The following is a 20,043-nucleotide window of genomic DNA, read 5'->3' as shown; positions in this document are numbered from 1 at the left end:
AATTACAGGCCAAAATCAAATTAAACCACCTGTCTAATGACAAAACACGCACGCACGCCATACTGTTGTTATGACTACGAGGTCGTAAATCCGCCATGTTTCCTCCCTGTAGCAGCGTTGCGACAGAGACGGAGAGTTCTAACGACATGAATGTAGAAAATAATCATACGGCAGAAACCGAGAGGGAGCAAACGAAGAACGGCAACGAGACGATCACTATTCAGACTACCCTAGGAGATGAAGGTGAGTTCTCCTGCTATCTAAAAGAAATCCGAAAGATTTTTCTGTTATTTGAGGGCCTTGCGATTGTCCTCCATCATGAATTGTTGCTAGCAGCTAGCTGCCGTTAGCCACATTAGCGCGTTTAGAAATCCACCCAGTCCGCAGCAAATGTTTACACGTTAAAATAACGAGCAAGTAGCTTGTAGCACGGGCAAACTTTACTTATTCCAGTTTTTATAAAGCTTTGTTTGTGGTCTTATAGATGAAGATGTACATAAATGTGGGCGCTGTCAGACCGAGTTCTCCACGTTGGAGGCTTTCATCCAGCACAAGTTGCATCGCGGCTGCAGACGTGTGGTGGCCCGGGTAGACTCCAGCCAGGACAGCAACCAAGCGGTGAGGTGTAAACACAAGTGTGCACCCAGACAGCAACCAGTTTAAATTAATAGAGAGAGTGCAAAAACCTATTTCCTTTCTATATGTATATATACATTTTTTTTTCTCACAGGATGAGGCAGCTAAAGGGAGTTCTTCAGAGGTGGTGCAAGGTGCATCCTCAGATGAAGCGGGCAACACAAACGCTACCGGTGGGTCTACATTTCATTTCACAAGTAAAATCTCCAGCTTCTTAAATTGATTGAGTCGTTATTTTGATTATTATCCAAACAGATGACAGCGTATTGGGTCGAGGTCGCAGGAAGAAAACCACTCCAGTGACTGTGACTGAGCAGTCAGACGGGACTGAGGCATCCATAACTGACAACACCGACGGTGACAAGCTGGTATACAAAGTCAACCAAGAGGGACGCTACATTTGTCAGATCTGTGAAAAGACTTTTAAAACTGTAAGTCCCACATTTACCGCATGTCCTTGGTTTCATTTTCTCATATGAATGTGAGATGTATTATTATTATTAGATCTGGATCTAGTCTGAGTTTTTGGTCAGACGTTAGACAGCGCTCTCCACCGCCATCATCAAAATAACAAATGAGGGAAGACTGGTGCTCCAGGAAGAAGCCATGGCCCAACACCTGTTTTGTCTGTGTGAGATAAGAAATCCATTTTATTAGAGATTTCAATCTGGTATTGTTTTTTTTTTTTTTCCCCAATTCAATTAACAGACAAACATCTTGAGAACTCACTTGAAAACTCACAGCGACCAGAAGAACTTCTCATGTGACCTTTGTGGGACTTCCTTTCGCACTAAAGGTTCCCTGATTCGTCACAACCGTCGTCACACCGGTAAAAACGATAAACCTGTGGACCCGTTTTTTTTTTTGTTTGTTTGTTTTTTTGGTCTTGAATCATCCATCAAAATAATAACAACTCTGCCATCACCTTGTTCCCTTGTAGATGAGCGACCGTATCGCTGCACCCTGTGCGGCCAGTCATTTAGAGAGTCTGGCGCCCTCACCAGACACCTGAAAGCTCTTACACCCTGCACAGAAAAGATCCGCTTTGTCCAGTACAAGGAGATCCTAGTCAGCAAGGATGGAGTACAGAAAGGTCAGGTGAATAATGATGGAGTGTGTCAGTGATGAACAGGAAAGCTTTATAATCTTGTACCGAAATGTAGAGGAAATTATTTGTGAAACAATGCCTCTGTGGAACGCTCTTGTCATGGATTATAAAGCGGAGCAGCCAAAGATCTGCCTCGTCACTGACGGTCTGTGTGCGTTGCTAGGCGTCGAAGCTGATCGTGCCGCTGTGCGTGGCCAGCAAGAGGTGGTGGTTGTGGAGCAGCAACCAGAAGAACAGGAAGTGATGGAGGCTCAGACTGCTGTTGTTAGTTTAGTAGACCCTGGCTCCCAAGAGGTCATCCATCAGGTCCACTTCACCATGGAGGTTGATGGCACAACTGAGGAGCAGCAGGTAGCCTGAGTGTACATTTCCTATAAATAGAAGAGCAGTTTAGAGAGACCCTGACGCTCTCCCTTTCATCCAGGTAGTGGTGGAGCAGTCTCAGGCAGAAGCACTTGCCGCAGCTGCAGCCGCGGGCGACAACCTCATCTGTCAGGCCATCATCAACTCTGGCATCGCGCTGAGGACGGAGGAAGCAGTGGTGGAGGAGATCCCTGAGACGACTGAGGAGCTAAATAAAGAAGTCGACGACTGTCCTGAGGCTGATGGGAGCGTCACAGAGATCCAGGTGAAAGAAGAGTTTGTGGAAATGGAGGCTGAGGTAATCCACCAGCTTGTCTACTACGCTGAAATGATGCACAGGTTGCTGGTAGAAGCAGAGATCAGCGGTCAGTGTTTTGTCTTGGTATCGACTTTATCGGAGGCGGGGAGTTTTGTCGACTCTCCTTCAGTAAGAGAATGAATGAATCCTGTGCTTCACCTAATATTCTTAAGAACTAGATCAGCTTTTTTTCTTCACATCTGACAGAACGAAACTGCAGCGGTATCTGTTGTCTGTTAATCGATTGTTTATTGTAAATAATGTCGTTTTGTGTAAAGAACTGCCATTTGAAAACACGACACATGATCTGATGGGTCCTTGGTTCACATCCATGCGGACAACTGAAGCATGTTAGCGTCAGTGAAGCAGCTCTGTTCCGTTACATTGATTGAACCGTAAAAGTATGAAAGAAGACCGGAAGGATTTGAATTCAAATATAAAAAAAAGACTAAACCAAAATGGCGATTGTGAAACCGCCTCTGGATCCCAGCCCAGACCAAACTGCAGTGAACTACGGTCCAGTTTGTGACGGGGGAGAATATAATCTGACTTTACAAATGATATAATAGAGAAAGTGAAAGAAAACAAAGGGTGAGAAGAGAGTGAAGATGGCTGCAGCTCCATGAATATTTGCACGAAACATTTTAGAAGTACATATAAAAGCGCTGCAGTATCAGAGCTTTCCTTGTCATCATTCCAGTCCCTTCTGTCTAGTTTTTGCGAATATTACTTCATGTCTAATACCCGTCTGCTGTTGCTGGTGTTTTCTTCCCTTAGATTTCTTTTTTTGAGCATTCTTGTTTGTGCTGCAGGAAGCCGGTGATGGAGATGATCAGACATCCTCGAAACTGCACACGTGCCCACACTGTAATCGCTCCTTCAAGGGCCTGAACTACTTCCGCTTTCATGTCAAGGGCCATTTGGGTAAGTCTGTACCCGCTAACGAAGCTCAGAGCGTCACTTCTCCGATTAGTGCGGTCGGCTAATGCTGTAAAAATGGGTCTTGTGTGTGATCTTTCTGCAGGTTACAAACCCTTTAAGTGCACACTGTGTCAAAGAGAGTTCCTGAGTGGTTATTTGCTAAAAAAGCACATGGAAGTCCACGTCAGCGAGAGGAGGTACAAGTGCGGCGAGTGTGGAAAGCTTTATAAAACCATTGGGCACGTACGGGAACACATGAGAGCCCACTCAGATGAAAGACCCTACCACTGCGTCAGATGCAACAAGGGATACAAGACTAAAGTGAGGCAGGAGGAATGTACCAAACCTCATTTCTGTTTTCTCTCTGTTATCCGGACCAACTGTCATGAACGTCTTTGTCGTGCCCAGAATGCTTTGCAGGTGCATCAGCGAACCCACGGCGATGAGAAACCGTACGTGTGTCAGGTCTGCTTGAGAGGTTTCAGGGAGAAAGGCTCATTGGTGCGACATATCCGCCACCACACCGGAGAAAAGCCGTTCAAGTGCCTGAAGTGTGGGCGGGGCTTTGCAGAACACGGCACCCTAAATCGACACATGCGAGCTAAAGGTCACGATGACTCACAAGGGAAATAAATGCATGTATAACGTTTATGCCCACAGGCCAAATGACAGAGGTTGATTCTTCCCCCGTTAGGAGGCTGCCATAAGGAAGAGACCAGTAAGCAGGTGGGCGAGGTGATAGAGAAGCAGGAGTCAGTGGACAACCTCGCCACGGCGGCCATCATCTCTGAGGATCCTCACGCCGTTCTGGTGGAGTTCTCCTCTGTGGTGGCCGACACTCAGGAGTATATCATCAAGGTGTTTAAAAGTGTTCAAGTCACATGCTGTGTCCACTAAGGCCACACCATGTTTCGTTTCATCATTGCGAGGTGCTTAGTCCCAATCATTCTCGTTCAGTTTATCAAACCAGAGACGGCCAATCAGACGCCACAACCTTGATAAATCAGCAACAGACATGGTAAAAATTTACACGGTAGAAGAAAAGTGGTTTAAGAAAAAAAAAAAGACCCTAAAGGGATTCAACCCAAGTAGTTAATCAGTAATTAAAGGTAGTGTGTGAAATACCGTTTGGATGAATAACTCACTTCTCACAGATGGTGAGACGAGGATGGTGTAAATTTCTGTTTTTGATTTGTGGATTTCTCTGTATCGTGCTACTTCCTGTGCGTTACTATGATACAACTTCTGTTAATTACAACTTGTACGCCCATAGAAAAGGGAATTTTGGGATATTTTACAAATGTTACTTTTCTATACTTAATTGATCAATTAAATGGACCAAAAAAATGTTGAATTGGTTTAAAAAGAGCTGCTGGAGGCTTAAAAACTTTACGGTAAAATACACCGACTACAACTGCAAACCGACTCATGATGGATTTTGCAAAGTGGCGTTTTGGTTGACTTGGACTCAAGGATGAAGTGAAAGGATGTTCATGGTCAAAAGGTCAAAATAAGTACTCATCAAGGAGGAATCCAACCACAATGAAGTATTTCAAATTTTTTATTTGATCCGTATCTCCGCAGACTGAAACAGAGGAGGAAGTGCAGGAAGAAGAAGTTTCCCTCATTCAGGACGGTCAAAACCAGGTCAGTACACGTGACTTTAAACGACGCCATCAGTGTGATTGTCAGTGAACGCAGATGGATTATTCCTTCTCGCTGGTGGTGACACCGTTCTGTAACGCTCCCCGCCAGATGGGCAATCACATCATGAAAGTAGTGCAGCGAATCGTCAGCCAGTCCCACAGCTCAGACGGCCATCAGATCATTGTACGCAACGTGGCGGTGAACGAGGAGGGCGCGTCCATCTGCGACTGCGGCGACACCATTACCATCGCCACACCTGAGTGTTTGACGGAGCAGGTAGCTATGACGCTGGCTTCAGCCATCAGCGACGGCACGCTGGTGGAGACAGCGGACGGAACAGTTGCTATGGTTACCACAGAAGAAACGGGGGAGGATGAAATCCAGGTGGTGCAGCAGCAGGAGGAATACGTCATCACCTCCCCAGAAGAGGTGGAAATTCAGACAGTGATTGTGTGACGGAGGAGGAGTCCCACCGGCCACGAGGAGGAGGCGGGACTTTACCTATGTAGCAGGTTTGGCTGTTTCCACTACAAAACCATTGCCAAACTGATTCTAAAGTTTCTCAGAAAGAACTGAAGAAATGTAGACATTTGAGGCTGCTTGAGGACTAGTCCTATCATGTCGGGTCTGTTTATTCACTTTGAAATAAATCCCTATTTGTTTAGTTTATTTTATAACTTTCATCTGCAGCCGGGAGGATCATTTTTCATTTTGAAGGCTTAATTTGGCGCATAGGTCTGTTAATCATTCCGTTCAAACATGTTTTTAACCATTTGTCTGCCTGCATCTGTCAGATTGGTCTTTTTTTTTCCCTGCGTTTTCCTAAAATTAGATTTTCCTTTACTACCTAAAATGCATCCATCTAATGCCAAATGTCACTCTGTAGTGGGTCAAATCTCAAAAATACAGTATTTATTGTTTTGTTGCATTTCCTGGATCACAATCTTTTTCTTTTTCTTTTTTTTTTTGCTGAATAAAGGTGTGTCACATGGCCTACATAAGAACCCATAGAATTTTGGTGTCCATCTTTTTTTCTTTTCTTAACATACCCTCATGATGCGATTCCCCTTCGAGGCTGAATCATCATTGTGCGTGTCTGCCTGTAAACAGTCAGGTTTAAGCCCACCATTAAGATGCAGTTTTAGGCCTCAGGGAGAAATGTGGTGTTTCACCCCACTGGGTGTGCTCGTAGGGGATGCAGCGCGTTGCATTTTAGCCCGCATTCTGTGTGACAGAAAACAGAAGATTTATGTCTTCTTACAATTTTGTATTACAACATTTGATGTGGAAGCTGATTTAATACGTAGATATACAGTAAATATTGTTTTGTCGGAATTATTAAAGTACATTGGAACGAGGTGCCACGAGTCAATTAGTGAGAAATTCACTTAAAAAAAGAGGCCCCCCTCCCCCAAAAAGCATAAACGTAAGCAAAAATGAAAATGGTTAACATATGCAAGAAAGTAGAAAAATAACTAAAGATTCATATGAAGTAAGGTTAACACGAGAGCAAGGACTTGGCTAAATATTTGCAAGAAATCATAAATAAAATAAAAAAAGATCCAAGAAAATCAAACTGCAAAGAATGATTCGATTCTAGGTGATAATTTATTTTCTTTAAATGTCATAGCAGTGATGCCGAGTATGATTTCATGCGTTCAGGAGTCTTAAGTATTTGAATAAAAATGTATTTATACCATCCCTCAATCGTCTCAAGGCCTTTAATATTTATTTTATAATCTTTAAGACGTATTTCGTGATCGGAACTGCAAAAATAAGGAAACAAATATGAAATGCAGGGCTCCAAGTCAAAGTAACTATAATTTACTGAGATTTTTTCCACTGTGAGCTTTCTTGTGAGATGAAATTGGCCTCATCATGTTACAGTAATGTACAGTACTGCTGGAAGACCAACAATGAAATAAAAATAGACTGCACAGCACAGAGCGGAAAACCACTGAAATGGGACTTGCCTCGAGGTTGATGTATACTTTTTTCTCATTGAATTTCCTGGTTAACGAAACTGCGCTCACAATAAATCGAAGACACAACCATGAAGTTAGAATGTCTGCGTCACTTCACGCTTGCCTGAGTGTGTGCCAACACATTACATGTTCACATGAGAGAAGGTTGGATGAGGATTCGGGGGAGCAGGAAGTATGAGACAGCTCGCAATTCAATAAAATTGAAGCCTCGTCGTGTTTTTCCCTCACCTTAGGACACTAAAGGTTCCCTTTATCGTTGTTGGTTTTTTTGACTCTCCTGTTCCTCCTCGCCCAAAGGCTGCTGGGGTAGGCTCCAGCCCCCCCGCGACCCTGAACGGGATAAGCGGTAGAAATTGGATGGATGGATGTTTTCATCAGCTTTGCAAGGGTGTGTTCACAGTGTCTGTTCTCAAGCCCATGTGAACACAGACCTTGATGGGGAGGAGCAGCATTTTACTATCTCCCATGTGGTTCACCCTCCAACTGTCAAAGGTTGTTTGGACAGTGAGGGAAAATGATGGGATGTGCTATTACTTCAGCGTTATGTCTGCAGTGAACTTTCACTCATTCTCTTTACCAGCGCAGTAAGAATTTTGATCAAAATCGGTAGTGTGGCCATTTATACCAAATTTTGCACGCATTCCTGTCTGTCTTGTGATGATACAGTCTGAATGCGATCCTTCCAGCACACTACTTTCCACAATTGTAGCTGGATTTGAGACAGGTCTAGAAAAAAAAAAATCAGTCCCATGATTTAGGACTGATGCATCCATCTATTGGTCCTGTGCATTCATCAACATTTACCAGTGTATTCAGCACCCTGCGGCTCGCGGACTTGATCAGGCTAACCAAGCTGGCAAGGAACTTCAGAGGATCTACTCGCTCTCCCTCAAAGGCCTTGATGGACAACTGTACCTCACCCAGCACTGGTTCCAAAAGATCAGATACAAGATGTTTTGACTTGATGACTGCGAAATGCAGCCTAAGCTCCTCCCGCTGGTCCAAAATGCATGAAACGGTGGCCTCAGTGGAGAGCACACATGTAGAACACACCTTGGTCATCTGTGAGGGTTTCACATATATGTGTGTGTGTGTGTACATACATATCTATATATGGATATATACACACATACATTTTATCCATCTATCTATATATACATGTGTATCTTTGTCTCACTCGAGTGGGAAGATGTATTCATGAAGGCCATTGTACTAAATGTCCTCTCCATATATCCATCCATCCATTTTCTTATTTTCTTCCACTTATCCTGTTAAGTGTCGTGGTGGGGGGGGGGCCTGGAGCCTATCCCAGCATCAACAGGAAAGAGGCGGGGTTCACCCTGGACAGGTCACCAGTCCATCACAGGACCAAAACATAGAGACAGACAACCATTCACACTCACAGTCACACCTACGGTCAATTTAGAGTATCAATCAGCCTCGTCCTCTATACTGGATTCAGTCAATGTCTTCATGAGTTTGATGGTGATCAGTGAGACAAAAGGAGACAAATTCTGTTCTTCTGAATCTTTATTTCTCAAAACAAAAATGAAAAGTTAATTTTACATTGGTGTTTGAGTCTTTAGGTCAAACATTCAGTCACACAAAGCCAAGAGAGTCTACAGGCCTAGAAAATGGGAGTTCTCCTGCAGTCGTCATCATTTGATCTAAAAGGAAAAAACCACCATCAGGATCTGGTGACAGTTTTGCTCAGAGTAGAAACATAAAGAAGGGATCAGGTCAAGTTGCTGAAGTGAAGAGATGTGAAATACTCCACTGGAAGAAGACCTCAGAGTAGCAAAACTCACACTCACCCTGATGAGTGTAGCTGAGACACTATAGAGGACAGAGATGAGGAAGAGGACGAGGAAGGTGAGGGACATATACCAGCTCTCCACATCTATGTCTTGGTTGATGACGGCGTGAGTGATGTCATCGATGAAGTCACAATCCTGCAAGACCTCTGTGAAAGAATTAGAACAGAGAGATTTTCATGTTCATTTGGTCACTGCTTTGTAGCAGAGCAGAGGAGACTGCTGAGGAACATTGATAGAAAAATAGAAATCCCTCTGAGAGTGCAGACTTCCACCAAGGAGGCTTCATGGACACAAATTCATGACTGATTTTTCTGTTTCTCCATCTTATGACTCGCTGATCCTGAACAGGATCCCTACCGCCTCTGGGAGCTTAGTACTTCTCCCTCTAAGTCTTTTGGAGATGTTGACCATGAAAGCAAAAACAGATCTTCTGGGTCACAAATCCAAAAGACAGTCAAGGCCATTCTTCTTCCCACCTTTTCAGACAGACCCCAGGATACGATGGGAAACTGTCTTTGACATGTCCAGAAAACTAATAGCTGCACCCTACCAGTGATCCAGAACAGTCTTCAGGATCCAGGATCTACAATTTGATCCAGATCCTCTCTGAAAGATGATCACTTATTCATTGACAGATTGTCTGTCTTTCTACCAAATTTCCTCCAAATCTGAGATCAAGGGAGTTAATATACATGCAGTGAACACAGTGACACACGGGTGTGAAACACAACCACGATTGTGCAAGATCAGATCAGTGGACCCACTGGCACCTGGTTTTGATATGTTCAGGGACAGGGTGGTGGTTTCATGGGTCACCCTGCAGGTGTGGACCGCCCCGGATAACCAGCTGACTTGGGACGGATGAAGACGGCTGTGGGTGCTGAACTTTCCGTCTGGGCCTCTGTTCGGTTCACTGGTGTTGAAGTCCAAAAGCTCCGTGGTGTCATCAAGAAACCAAGTGATGTTAATGGATGCAGGACTGAAGCCAGACACCAGGCACACAAGTTCACCAGAGCCCTGCAGCAAGATGGCCGAAGGTTTCGCGGGGGTCACTGTGGCTGGAGGGAAAATGAGAATATTTGCAGGGTAGAAAAGCTGAATGCTCAAAGAAAAGCGTGTGCTCACCAAACACATCCTTGATAGAGCTTCTGAAGGGGGTTTCAGACGATTCATGCCTGACCAGGCAAGAGTAGCTGGAGCTCTGCTCCTCAGTGTGTGATGTATTGAGTCTGCTGCTCATTGAAAAGGTCCTGCTGCCTGCATCGTTCCATGCAGGGCTGTTGGTGAAGGTGCTTGATGGGAGTCTGAGGCCGTCCTTCTCCCAGTACACTATGATGTCCGCTGGGGAAAATCCAGAAACTAGACAAACCAGTGTGAGGACGTGTGACGCGGACAGCTCAGAGACAGTAGGTGGGATTATTTTCACTGTGGGTTGATAGAAGTCTTGAGAAAAAAAGAAGACAACACGATGCTTTAACGTCTGTCTTCAATGTTGTTTTAGAATAATGACTTTCTGATGCAATCTTGCCTTCTCCAACTATGTGAAGTAAAATACCTTTGCTCTTGATTATCGAGTCCTCAAAGCTCCGGGCGGAACATTTCTGCGTTCCTTTACAAGACACTTTTTTATGTGCGTGCCAGTCTTCTGCTGACACAGTCAGGAAGCTCCGTAGGGTCTCCGTGCCGTTCTTGTGACTCACAGGTTCCTCCGTATGGAAATTAAGTGAATATTTCTTCCCTTCCACTTCCCAGGAGACGGAGAAATGGTGAAGATGAGGACCAACCAGAAGACAGGTGATGGTCAACTGCCTCTTGTCCTGAGACTCCTGGAGTTGAGGCCCTTGGACATAAACACCAACTATCTGGCTTGATAGTGGAGTAGCTAAGAAAAAGAACATGACATCAGAAATGCAACAACCATCAAGTAATAATGATGAGGAGAAAATACGTCCGTCTGAAGACATGTCTGAGTATACATGTCTAGCAGATAAGATGCTTTTGGTTGCCAGCCAGCAGAAATGGTGTGTCTTTGGTTGTTCATCACCTCCAACCCTGTTTTCTTTCTCCAAAATACCACAGTTACAGGGTCAGAGGCTCAAATTAATTCAGGTTGAGGAAAGTGGGATGTGGGACAGGTGCACATGATGATCCTGTTTCATTGAGAACCTGACACAGCGTGCAGCGCTCCTTTTACTTCAGCAAGAGGTCTGAACTGGGACTGATGTAACAGTTGTTCAGTGAAAGTGGAGAAAAGTCAGAAAAGAAACAAATTGTTGGTGCGTGCAACACCTGCTGATCACGACTCTGCAGGATGTGAACTCTCTGATTTCTGAGGTCAAATGGAACGTACCATTAGACAACAAAATGCCATTCCAGCTGGACTCTGTTGGAATTCAACTGTTGCATGACTCAGCTGGGATGGAAATCCAATGTGTTCAACGTGAACATGATGATGGGATCTTGTTTACCTGAGCAGAGGCTGACGTTCTTTCTGACACTCTGATTCAGGGAGCTGTCAGAGACGACACAAGTGAAGACCTCCCCTGTTCTCCACTCCGTTTGAGGAACGTTGAGTTGGCTGGTCACTGCCACTCGACCGTCTGCAGCCATGCTGATGTGAGTACTTGAGGGAGGTCTTTGCTGAGACTCATGAAACCATGTAATTTGAGGGTCAAAGCCCCATCCAGAGCATACGAGTCCCTGTAGTCCTGAGTCTTCACTGGGGACCAGAAGGAGCTCCACTTCTGGGTCCACTGGGGGACAGAGACACCAGTGGGTGTTATTCCACAAAAATAAAGCATAAACAGAGACATCAAATCAGCTGTTGTTAAGGTGGAGGAGCACAAGTCCTCCTACCAAAGACATTGCCAGTAGAGTTGGACTGGAAGCTGTGGGAGAAGCCTTGGTTCACAGTGCAGGTGAAACTCGTGTCCTTCTTCCAGTCGCTCGGAGACACAGGGAAGCGTCGACTGATTGAATGGAGGCCCGGAGCTTCAGGAAGATCCACAAACTGTTTGTCAGAAATATCAACTCCATTGGCCTGAAAGGTGATGTAGAGGTCAACGGAGACGAGTTGTGTGACATCACACTCAAGCACAGCGCTGCCTCCCTTCAGGAGAACTGGGAGAGATCTCCTGATCTCCACTGATGGAGCTGTAACTGCAGGTCCTGGATGATCCCAACATGGAACACAGATCTGATTTTAAGGTCTTTTACTCATAAACACACCAGAGTTTTATTTTGTCAAGTCAGCGTACCTGGAACATTTACTTCCTTCTCAACAGTCCCTGAGAAACAGCGATGTTCAGCTTTACATTTTAGAAGCTTCAGTTTTCTCCACTGACTGGAGGAAACGGTCAGATTGCTGATTATAAGGTGAGGGTTTGTCAACTGGGTCACTCGGTTATTGGACAGGAGTTTATCATCCATCAGCCAGGTAACAGTGGCATCAAATACAGTGTGGACTGAACATGTTGCTACCACATTAGTCTCTCCCATCATGGCAGTCTTGAAGCTTGGAAGCTCCACCTGAATGGAAGGAGGAGTGCTTGCCTGTGCTGCTGCCCAAAACAGAAGAAAAAGAAAGATTCCAACATGCATTGTAAAGCAATACTTCCCCCAAAATCTGTATTTTGCCTTTCATGTACTCAGAAATATGATGTTTTGTCTCCTTCCTGCATCACTTTTTTGACTCCAGAAAGCAGAAAGCCCCAGCCAGGTACATTCAGATTGAGGCTTATGGTGACTGACAGCTAACAACAGCAGAACTGTCCTAAAAATGTTCATTGAGGAGCTCAGGTTCATCGTCCGGTTCAATCCACATCTTCTTTATCCAGCTGCATGCTCAGAAATACACAAACACTTTGATGAGAGGTAAAAACAAACTCTTATTGTTTTAGCACTGAGAGAGGCGTGCTAGCACATTCAGTCCAATCAACTTCCTTGTGTTTGCTAGCGCTTCACAACTGAGTTGTTTGGGGATCATGAAGCATACAGCTGGATTAAGAAGACCTGGATTATACTGAATAATGCATTTAAGAGTTTGTAAACTGACATTCTTGGTCAGTTTTTGCGGCTGTTAGCCTCCAGTCACCGTTAGCTTCAAGCTAAATGTACATGGTCAGTTCAAGCTGCATCCTGGAGCCAAGAAGAGGTCACGTGGGAGGGAGAAAATACCTTCATGAACTCAATACTCCTATTTGAGAGTACATGAGAGGCAATTACTTTTTGGGTGAAGTATCACTTTAATGTGAAGCAGTCCTGATGTATCAATGATGATGTGTTCCTGCTGCATTGGGAGGCAGCAGCCACACAAACTTACTTTCACAAATACTGATTGATTTCTTCAACTCAGTGTTGCTGTGAGTGGACTTGCATGTAAACTCAGAACCGCTGGTCCAGGCTGTCATTTGTGGCTCAATCTCACTGCTCAGAGTGAAGGTTTTGGGCTCCTCCACACTTTGCATCTTTCTCTGAGTTTTCCGCACGTCTGAGTTCTGGTTGTCCTGTTGCCACTCGACACTCAGTGTGTCTGGAAAGAAGCCGCTTAGGGTGCAGATAAGTCTGACTGCTGACTTCCCCAAATGACCCTCCCAGACTGGGTATAATGTGATGTTTGGAGAGACAATCTGTGGAACTGAGGAAGAGAGGAGATGATTATTTTTCTTTATGTGGCCCATTTTTGAATGTTAGATGAGCTGATTGGAGCGCTTGAGTTCCACATACCTTCAGAATGACGTCACAGTTCTACATGTAATACCTTTGTATTTACGCTAGATGGCAGCGTTGGACCGTTACAATGTCTGGTGTGTGAGAGTCAGGTGGAGGTCAGGCTGGAAGTTTGTCACACACATGTTGCAGGGTGATCAGAGCACGCAGCAAGTGGAAGCTTTGCATAACACCAAGATCTCCAAAAAGCACCAAAACCAGAAGTGAAACCAGCAAAGAGCAACGGTGCATCACGGACAGCAGGTGCAAGACGGGCTGATGCCAGCAGGAGCAGCACAGTGCACATTTAAATATCTCAGAAGAGTTTCATATCTCATCACATGCAGTTACAAGGCTTCTCAAGACTCTGCTGAAGGCTTTGGTTCACCAATCAAGTAGTAACAGATTCCAGAACCAGCAAAGTATTTGCAATTTGTGTTGGTCTGTTGATTCCAGGTGGTGGAGACATGATGAACCCTTCTGAAGGATGTGTTTATTGAAGAAGAAGAACAATTAATTTCACAAAGCATTCAGTCAAAATATGAATAACATTTCATACACGTCAAGAGAAGAATTGACAAAATCAAATATCTTCATTTAAATGTTTATTTTCAGAAAGATGTGAAGCATTTGTGATTAAGATGGAAAAAAGACAGTTGTGATTACTTACATGACACAATGAGATTTTGAGAAACGTGAAAAATGTTTTTAGAAACAGTTCACCTTGTTTCATTTCATCTGAAAAGAAGAAGAAATATAAAAAAGGATTAATGATACTGAAAAAAGATCAAATTCTCACCTCCCAGGTATGTGCGAATACATTAATGACCAATGTTTGTGGATTCCTGTTCCAATACTGCAGCATCATCAAATATCAGGGAGGATCATGGCTCTTCTACACACTGGATTTCTAGTCTAGTGACTGGTTTCAGAATTAATTTTGTTAAAATATTCATGAACCCATTTGATAATGAAATCAGTCATTTAACTAAATTAAAATAATTACATAATATATAATTATAAATATCAGTTGAGCATAATATCATCAAAAACACCAATAAAAAATACTGGACATTCAATGCAACAGCTCTGAAATATGTCTATACATGTTGTCACAGCGGGGCTCCCAAACAATTGATATCAATTGACAATGAGAGCGCTTCCCAAAACGGTGGCATGTTCCTTTAATTCATGTGGTCAGATGTTACAAGATGTTGTCTGCAAACTCAACACCTTATTTGAAACGTTCCAGTCAACTCTCACGTCTCTTAGGTCTCCATTACCTTGAAAGCTGTGGTTCCAATGCTGAACAGCAGAGTGATGAGGAAAAGAAAGATGAAGGTGAGGGCCGTGTTCCCCATGTTGTCTTCTTCTGCCTCCACAGCATTGCTCCATTTGTTGCTGGTCTCAATCAGGGTCCCTCTCAGGGAGTCTGTGCAGTAACACTTCAGTTAGTCTTTGAGAGAATCCACAGCCGGCATGTGAAGCACTGCTCACGTTACAATGAGCAATATTTCTCATGTTAGGGAGAGTGGACCCTCCTCAGAGTATAAATGACGGAACGAACAATGAAGAAAATAAATGTCTCTATGTTCTGGAGCGTTCCGTCAGGTCTAATAGTTTGACACGTCCTGCTAAAACACCAGTGAAGCCAACGACTACAGTGACTGGTGGTCCTGAGTTGCTTTGGAAAGACTTCATTTGTGGCTGTTGCCAGGGTGACTTTTGAAGGCTGCTGTTATCGGAGGACTGAGAGACTTCAATGCTCATCTCTCTAGTGTTGAGGGTGCAGGACCCAGCAGAGGAAACACACGTACACAAAGACAAGTCACACACACAGCGTTAATGCAACGTTTACATGTCAAAGTGAAGACACTTGATTCACAAAGACTAATTATGGCATGAATCGAGTGGCTGCATGTGTCACTATTGTAGGAGCGATGGTGGAGAGTGGAGTTCATCATGTTAGTGTCACCACTCGACATCTCCATTTGTGTTCACTAATAAGGAAGGACTTAGGAAAAATAAACACATGAACATGCAACGTACAGGAACAGAAGTGTTTTTTATTTTTTTGATTTTGAATCTGCATTAAAAGACAAACACAATCACATATCACAAGCAGCAAACATGAACCAACAAACAGCAGAAGACACAGCGACACAACTGAACATCTACTGGGCCTTGCAAGTGTCGGGGACGTTCATGTTGAGGTTGACCAGGTTGGTTTGTTCAAATGTTCTGTAGCCGATGGACCTGACAATGGCTTTAGGTGTGCTAACCACAGACTGGTGGTAAACGACACAGCTGTACACCACATCAGTCTGTTTCCACTGCTCCAGGCTGAGGGACAAGCGGCTGTAGACGGAATAGGATCCCTCCATCTCTACGGGGTTTGTGGTTGTGAAATTGTGAGCTGCGTCTGCCGGCTCGTCATCGACGAGCCAAGACACCAAAACCTCGCGAGGGAAGAAGTCTTTCACATAGCAAGTCAGGGTGACCATTTTCTGTCTAGTGTGTTCTACTGGAGGCAGCATATACACTGATGGACACTGAGCAGGTTTTTCTGCAAGAGTGAGAGAACAATTAGGCTTCTAGGCACAGACAAAAGAACCTGGTGCAGGACACTGAGCACAGAGACGCTCTAATCAAGAAGATCAAAGAGAAGCTTTCTGTGATGTTCTTACCAATCTTTCTTTGATATCGTCCCTTTAGCTGGTCGAGCATATCTGAGTGTTGAACAACACAGATGCGTGTAATCCCCGAGCTCCATTCTTCATACGTGATGTCAAGTGGAAGGCGAACCTTCCCTGTTTTTCCTACTGGGGGGTTTTTAGAAGCACCAGCCATTTCATTTCCCAGCTCGTCTTCCCACCAAATCTTGTCTACAGACGGCACGTTTATCTGGACTTGACACACCACAGTTCCTTTTCGGTTTAGAAACATGTCCTCCATTGAGGGGGCCGAGATCTCAATGTCCACATCTGCCACACGACATCCCTCCCCTGATGGATGAAGAGTTCATTCACAGTTACTGCACATCTGCAGGTCAGTAGAATTCAAATGGAATGTTTTGAAGCAAAAGTAGAAATGTACTCACGTGAGGGATCAGCTGTACATTTATGGGTGATATCTGAGCGCGCAGTTGCATCACAGTCTCCACCTTTGCTTTTAAACTCACATGTTAACTTAGTATCAGGAGTCCAGTCACTGGACTGTATGGTGAGGAAACTGGCTGCACTGTACAACGTGGTTCCGTTCTCCGTCTTTCTTCCGTCAGAACTTGTTTTGTACTCGTATAATTTACTGGTGATTTCCTCTTCATTTCTCAACCACTTGATTTCATAAACTTCTGGAGAAAAGTCTTTGGCAAAGCAGGCGAAGGAAGTCTTGCTTTCCTCATCAGAGGAGACCAACACTTTAAGAGCCGGCGGCTCACAAGGCACCTCTGAAAAATAAACACACACACACACAGATATATGGATGCAGAAGCCAAGAATACCACACATAGAGCATATGCAGAAGCAGATTTGATCAGGATTTGTCATAAACGTAAGACATGAGCGTCTTTGTGAAAACACAGATGATTCTCCACGTAGAGACACTCAAGCTCGTCAGAGGGTGGAAAAGAATCCTCTGGTGTGCTGGCTTCTGCATATACACTGACTGTTCAGGCAAGCCAACACAGATTGAAGGTGACAGATTAAACATTTGTTATGAACAGGGAATGTTAATCAACAACAAAGGTGGAGGCAGACGGAGGATAAACTGGGATTATTCTGCAGGAAGATGCGACAAGCATAGCAGTCGTGTTCTCAGACAGGTGAGAGAGGCTCAGCAGTTAAAGGAGAGCAAACTCCAGCCTTTCCATCCCACCTCCCTGTTTGCTTTGGTGGGCTGAAGAATGACAACATCTCATGAACTGTTCCATAACTCATTTCTTGAATCATTTCAACTCAAGAATGTGTCATTTGACTTAATTATTCAACATCAGTAAATGTCTATTCATATTCTAGTCATAACTCAAATTTAATTTCAAAATACAATAAATTGATACATAAATAAATCCATACATTTGAAACGTGCATTTCTCTGATGCTGTTTTGTACATTAATATGTTGGTTATATTTTACATTCAGGACGAGATGAACTCTCAGTTATTGTTCTCAAACTGAGCGGGAATGTTTGTACGATCGACACACAGACTTTAGAATTCAGCCTCATCCTACTAAACACACACAAGGCTCATTCAAGTCTTTCTGTGTCCGTGGGACACAGCACCAGTCTTACCTTGTTTGACAACTGTAGTCTTTTGAACCACAGGAGGCACAGTTGGTTTTCTTGGAGAAACTAAGAGAGGAAATATAAATAGAAGTAAAATTATACCTTTTTCAAGACTGCACCAACTGTTATCATTATTATTATACTTTAATTTCTGCGTTTCTAAACAGTTATAAGCTGCTTCACAGTTCTAGATAAATTACACAAACTTCAGGATGCAGAAACACAATTAAAACAGACAGTTATGATAAAACAAGCTGGATAATCATAATAATGATACAGAAGCTGGTTATTACACCTTCTTTTAACAAAACCCATCTTACAAAAAAACACAGTTTAAAATTCCACGCAGTCATGAACAAATCGCCACCTTCTTAAAATAATTGCTTCACAAGTCATTTTTTTACAACTTTTTTTTCCTGAATAAATTCCTTGTGATGTTTTGTCTCCAGTTTTTTGTTTTTCCGAAAAACTTGAAAAAAAAAAAGCCAAAGGTAATTATTGTCAGAAGCCGACGAGATCGATCTTTGAGTCGGCCCGTCTCCTTCATTCACGTATCTTTTTTGGACGCTTCTTCCTCAACAGTTGCTACGTTTATAAAATTACGAAGGTCGACCTACGAACAAACGTTCTCATTCATAATTCTTGAAACTGGACTGAGTTGAAGTCACAAATGGAGAGCAAACCATTCCTTAAATAGAAAAAATGATATATAAAAAAAATAGATGTAAAAATGAAAAATATATTTTTTTGACGTGAAGCGATTATTTGACAGAAGAGAGAGAGTTCTTACCTGGTGTCACAGTTACCGTTGTACCATCTCCCCAGTAGTAGCTGTAGCACAGTGTTGAATCTACTCTACTGTCAGTACTAAAACTCTTTCTACTCATGTGAAGAATAAAAACTCTCCCTTTTCATTTGTTTCATGTATAAAATCAATGATCCACTCCTGTGGTCCTTTGGACTTTGTTGACTTTACCAGTGTAAAGACACATTAAGAGGACATCTGATCTGCTGAGAAGTTACAGTACAACAGACATCAGAACAGCCAGCAGGAGATTTTAGACAAATCTTACCTGGTGTGACTGTTACCGTGGTGCCGCTCCCCCATTGAGTACCCCAGTAAGCACAGTGAAACATTCCATTCACACTTGTTACAAAAACCCACCACCATCCCGTCACCTCATGACATACGGAGCATTTTAGGGGTTTTAAACAGATCGAAACATGGAATCAAGGTTTCATTGACATTTCATGTCATTTCCTTCTCTAATCATAATAAAAGCACATACCTGAGGTGACGGGGATCCTTGTGCCTGACCAATAATGACCATCGCATACAAAACCTGTTCCCAGACAACTCTCCCTGCCAGCTTCCACACAACAATCTGCCCACAGACATTTTTTCTTTGGTTTTTGCACATTTGGAGTCAGAAGATGAAAGAAAACAGGATGGTCACCACCAAACTGAATTAACATCAGAGTTTATCATGAACCTCACATTTTATCAATGAATGAAGTATGTAGAGTCCAGAATTGAGTTCTTGAAAAATATCAATTGAAATCAGAATGTGGAAGAATGTAGGATTGCTTACCTGAAATTACTGGAACATCGAACCTTTTCCTCAGTAAACAAAAGCATTTCCACAGCGTGAAATACCAGCACGAGCAAAACAAGCTGATTATTGTATCGACAAAGATCTCACATTTCTCCAGCATTTTTCCGTCTTCTTTCCATATTCAATATAATATACCGGTACTATATATTAGACTGTATATTTAAAGTAAAAAAACTGGATAACTAATGAGTCGTCTTCACTCTCAATGGAAATTATGAGATGATACTTGTGTTCCTTTTCATCCAAAGTCAAAGCAGCCGTTGTTTCCAATCTGCTTCTAATCTCAGTTTCAAACAAGACAGCTCAAGTGTTTTACTGCCAAAGCGTTTCTCAGCACACTGTTATTGACCCCTTCCTCTGGAGATATTCATTTCCTGTGGTCTTGGTCTGCTTATATAATAATGTGTGTCTTTCCAACGGTTTGTGAAAACTTCCTCTTTACTGAACTCTCTGTCAGCTCCGCTCCCTGCAGGATAGAGTTCAGACAACAAGAACGTCATTGAACCTGAAACTCAGCACTGCCAGCACCACCACTGCTTCTACTACCAGTACTACTTCTATTACTAACATAATTACTATGACTACTACTACCAGTACTCCTACTACTTATTATCAGGATAATGGAATAATAATAAGATGGAGTCTGTATCCATGCAGCAGC

At 43.3% G+C, this 20,043-nt stretch overlaps 1 protein-coding gene and 2 gene segments (V, D, J or C); 1 reads left to right on the top strand and 2 right to left on the bottom strand.

Moving 5' to 3' along the window:
* Positions 1 to 86: 86 nt before the first annotated feature.
* e4f1 (E4F transcription factor 1) lies at positions 87 to 6,342 on the top strand. Of its 2 annotated transcripts, none has more exons than XM_086184484.1 (14): positions 87 to 243; positions 485 to 618; positions 731 to 809; positions 892 to 1,067; positions 1,345 to 1,465; positions 1,577 to 1,729; positions 1,908 to 2,095; positions 2,169 to 2,372; positions 3,218 to 3,329; positions 3,430 to 3,647; positions 3,735 to 3,933; positions 4,021 to 4,184; positions 4,911 to 4,973; positions 5,082 to 6,342. In XM_086184484.1, exons 1-14 carry the CDS (start codon positions 96 to 98, stop codon positions 5,427 to 5,429), a joined length of 2,307 nt encoding a protein of 768 aa, XP_086040610.1. In that variant the 5' UTR covers positions 87 to 95; the 3' UTR covers positions 5,430 to 6,342. The 2 variants fall into 2 exon arrangements, with proteins under 2 accessions (XP_086040610.1, XP_086040609.1); XM_086184483.1 differs by having other exon boundaries at positions 2,169 to 2,405; positions 5,082 to 6,340.
* A 2,181-nt stretch (positions 6,343 to 8,523) lies between these two features.
* LOC147245174 (Ig heavy chain C region, membrane-bound form-like) lies at positions 8,524 to 13,507 on the bottom strand. The segment is given in 9 exon segments: positions 8,524 to 8,625; positions 8,773 to 8,921; positions 9,546 to 9,833; positions 9,901 to 10,218; positions 10,331 to 10,657; positions 11,244 to 11,528; positions 11,632 to 11,943; positions 12,033 to 12,335; positions 13,097 to 13,507. Coding segments are annotated over 9 exon segments (2,349 nt in total).
* A 2,021-nt stretch (positions 13,508 to 15,528) lies between these two features.
* Positions 15,529 to 19,679, bottom strand: LOC147245173 (Ig mu chain C region-like). The segment is given in 5 exon segments: positions 15,529 to 16,048; positions 16,170 to 16,487; positions 16,583 to 16,930; positions 17,773 to 17,832; positions 19,470 to 19,679. Coding segments are annotated over 5 exon segments (1,131 nt in total).
* Between the last annotated feature and the right edge of the window lie 364 nt (positions 19,680 to 20,043).

The sequence above is a fragment of the Aulostomus chinensis genome, chromosome 18 (assembly GCF_037954235.1).
Source record: "Aulostomus chinensis isolate RoL2024-O1b breed Wild chromosome 18, RoL_Achi_v1.0, whole genome shotgun sequence".
NCBI classification, from domain to species: domain Eukaryota; kingdom Metazoa; phylum Chordata; class Actinopteri; order Syngnathiformes; family Aulostomidae; genus Aulostomus; species Aulostomus chinensis.
The sequence above is the reverse complement of the archived record's forward strand: the minus strand, read 5'-3'. Positions and strand labels throughout refer to the sequence as shown.

Bases quoted from the DNA above. Each gene is read 5' to 3' on its own strand.
- e4f1 (XM_086184483.1), top strand. From the start codon at position 96: ATGTTTCCTCCCTGTAGCAGCGTTGCGACAGAGACGGAGAGTTCTAAC. The intron at 810-891 runs GTGGGTCTACAT...TTATCCAAACAG, and splicing joins GGGCAACACAAACGCTACCG to ATGACAGCGTATTGGGTCGA. The intron at 1,730-1,907 runs GTCAGGTGAATA...GTGCGTTGCTAG, and splicing joins CAAGGATGGAGTACAGAAAG to GCGTCGAAGCTGATCGTGCC.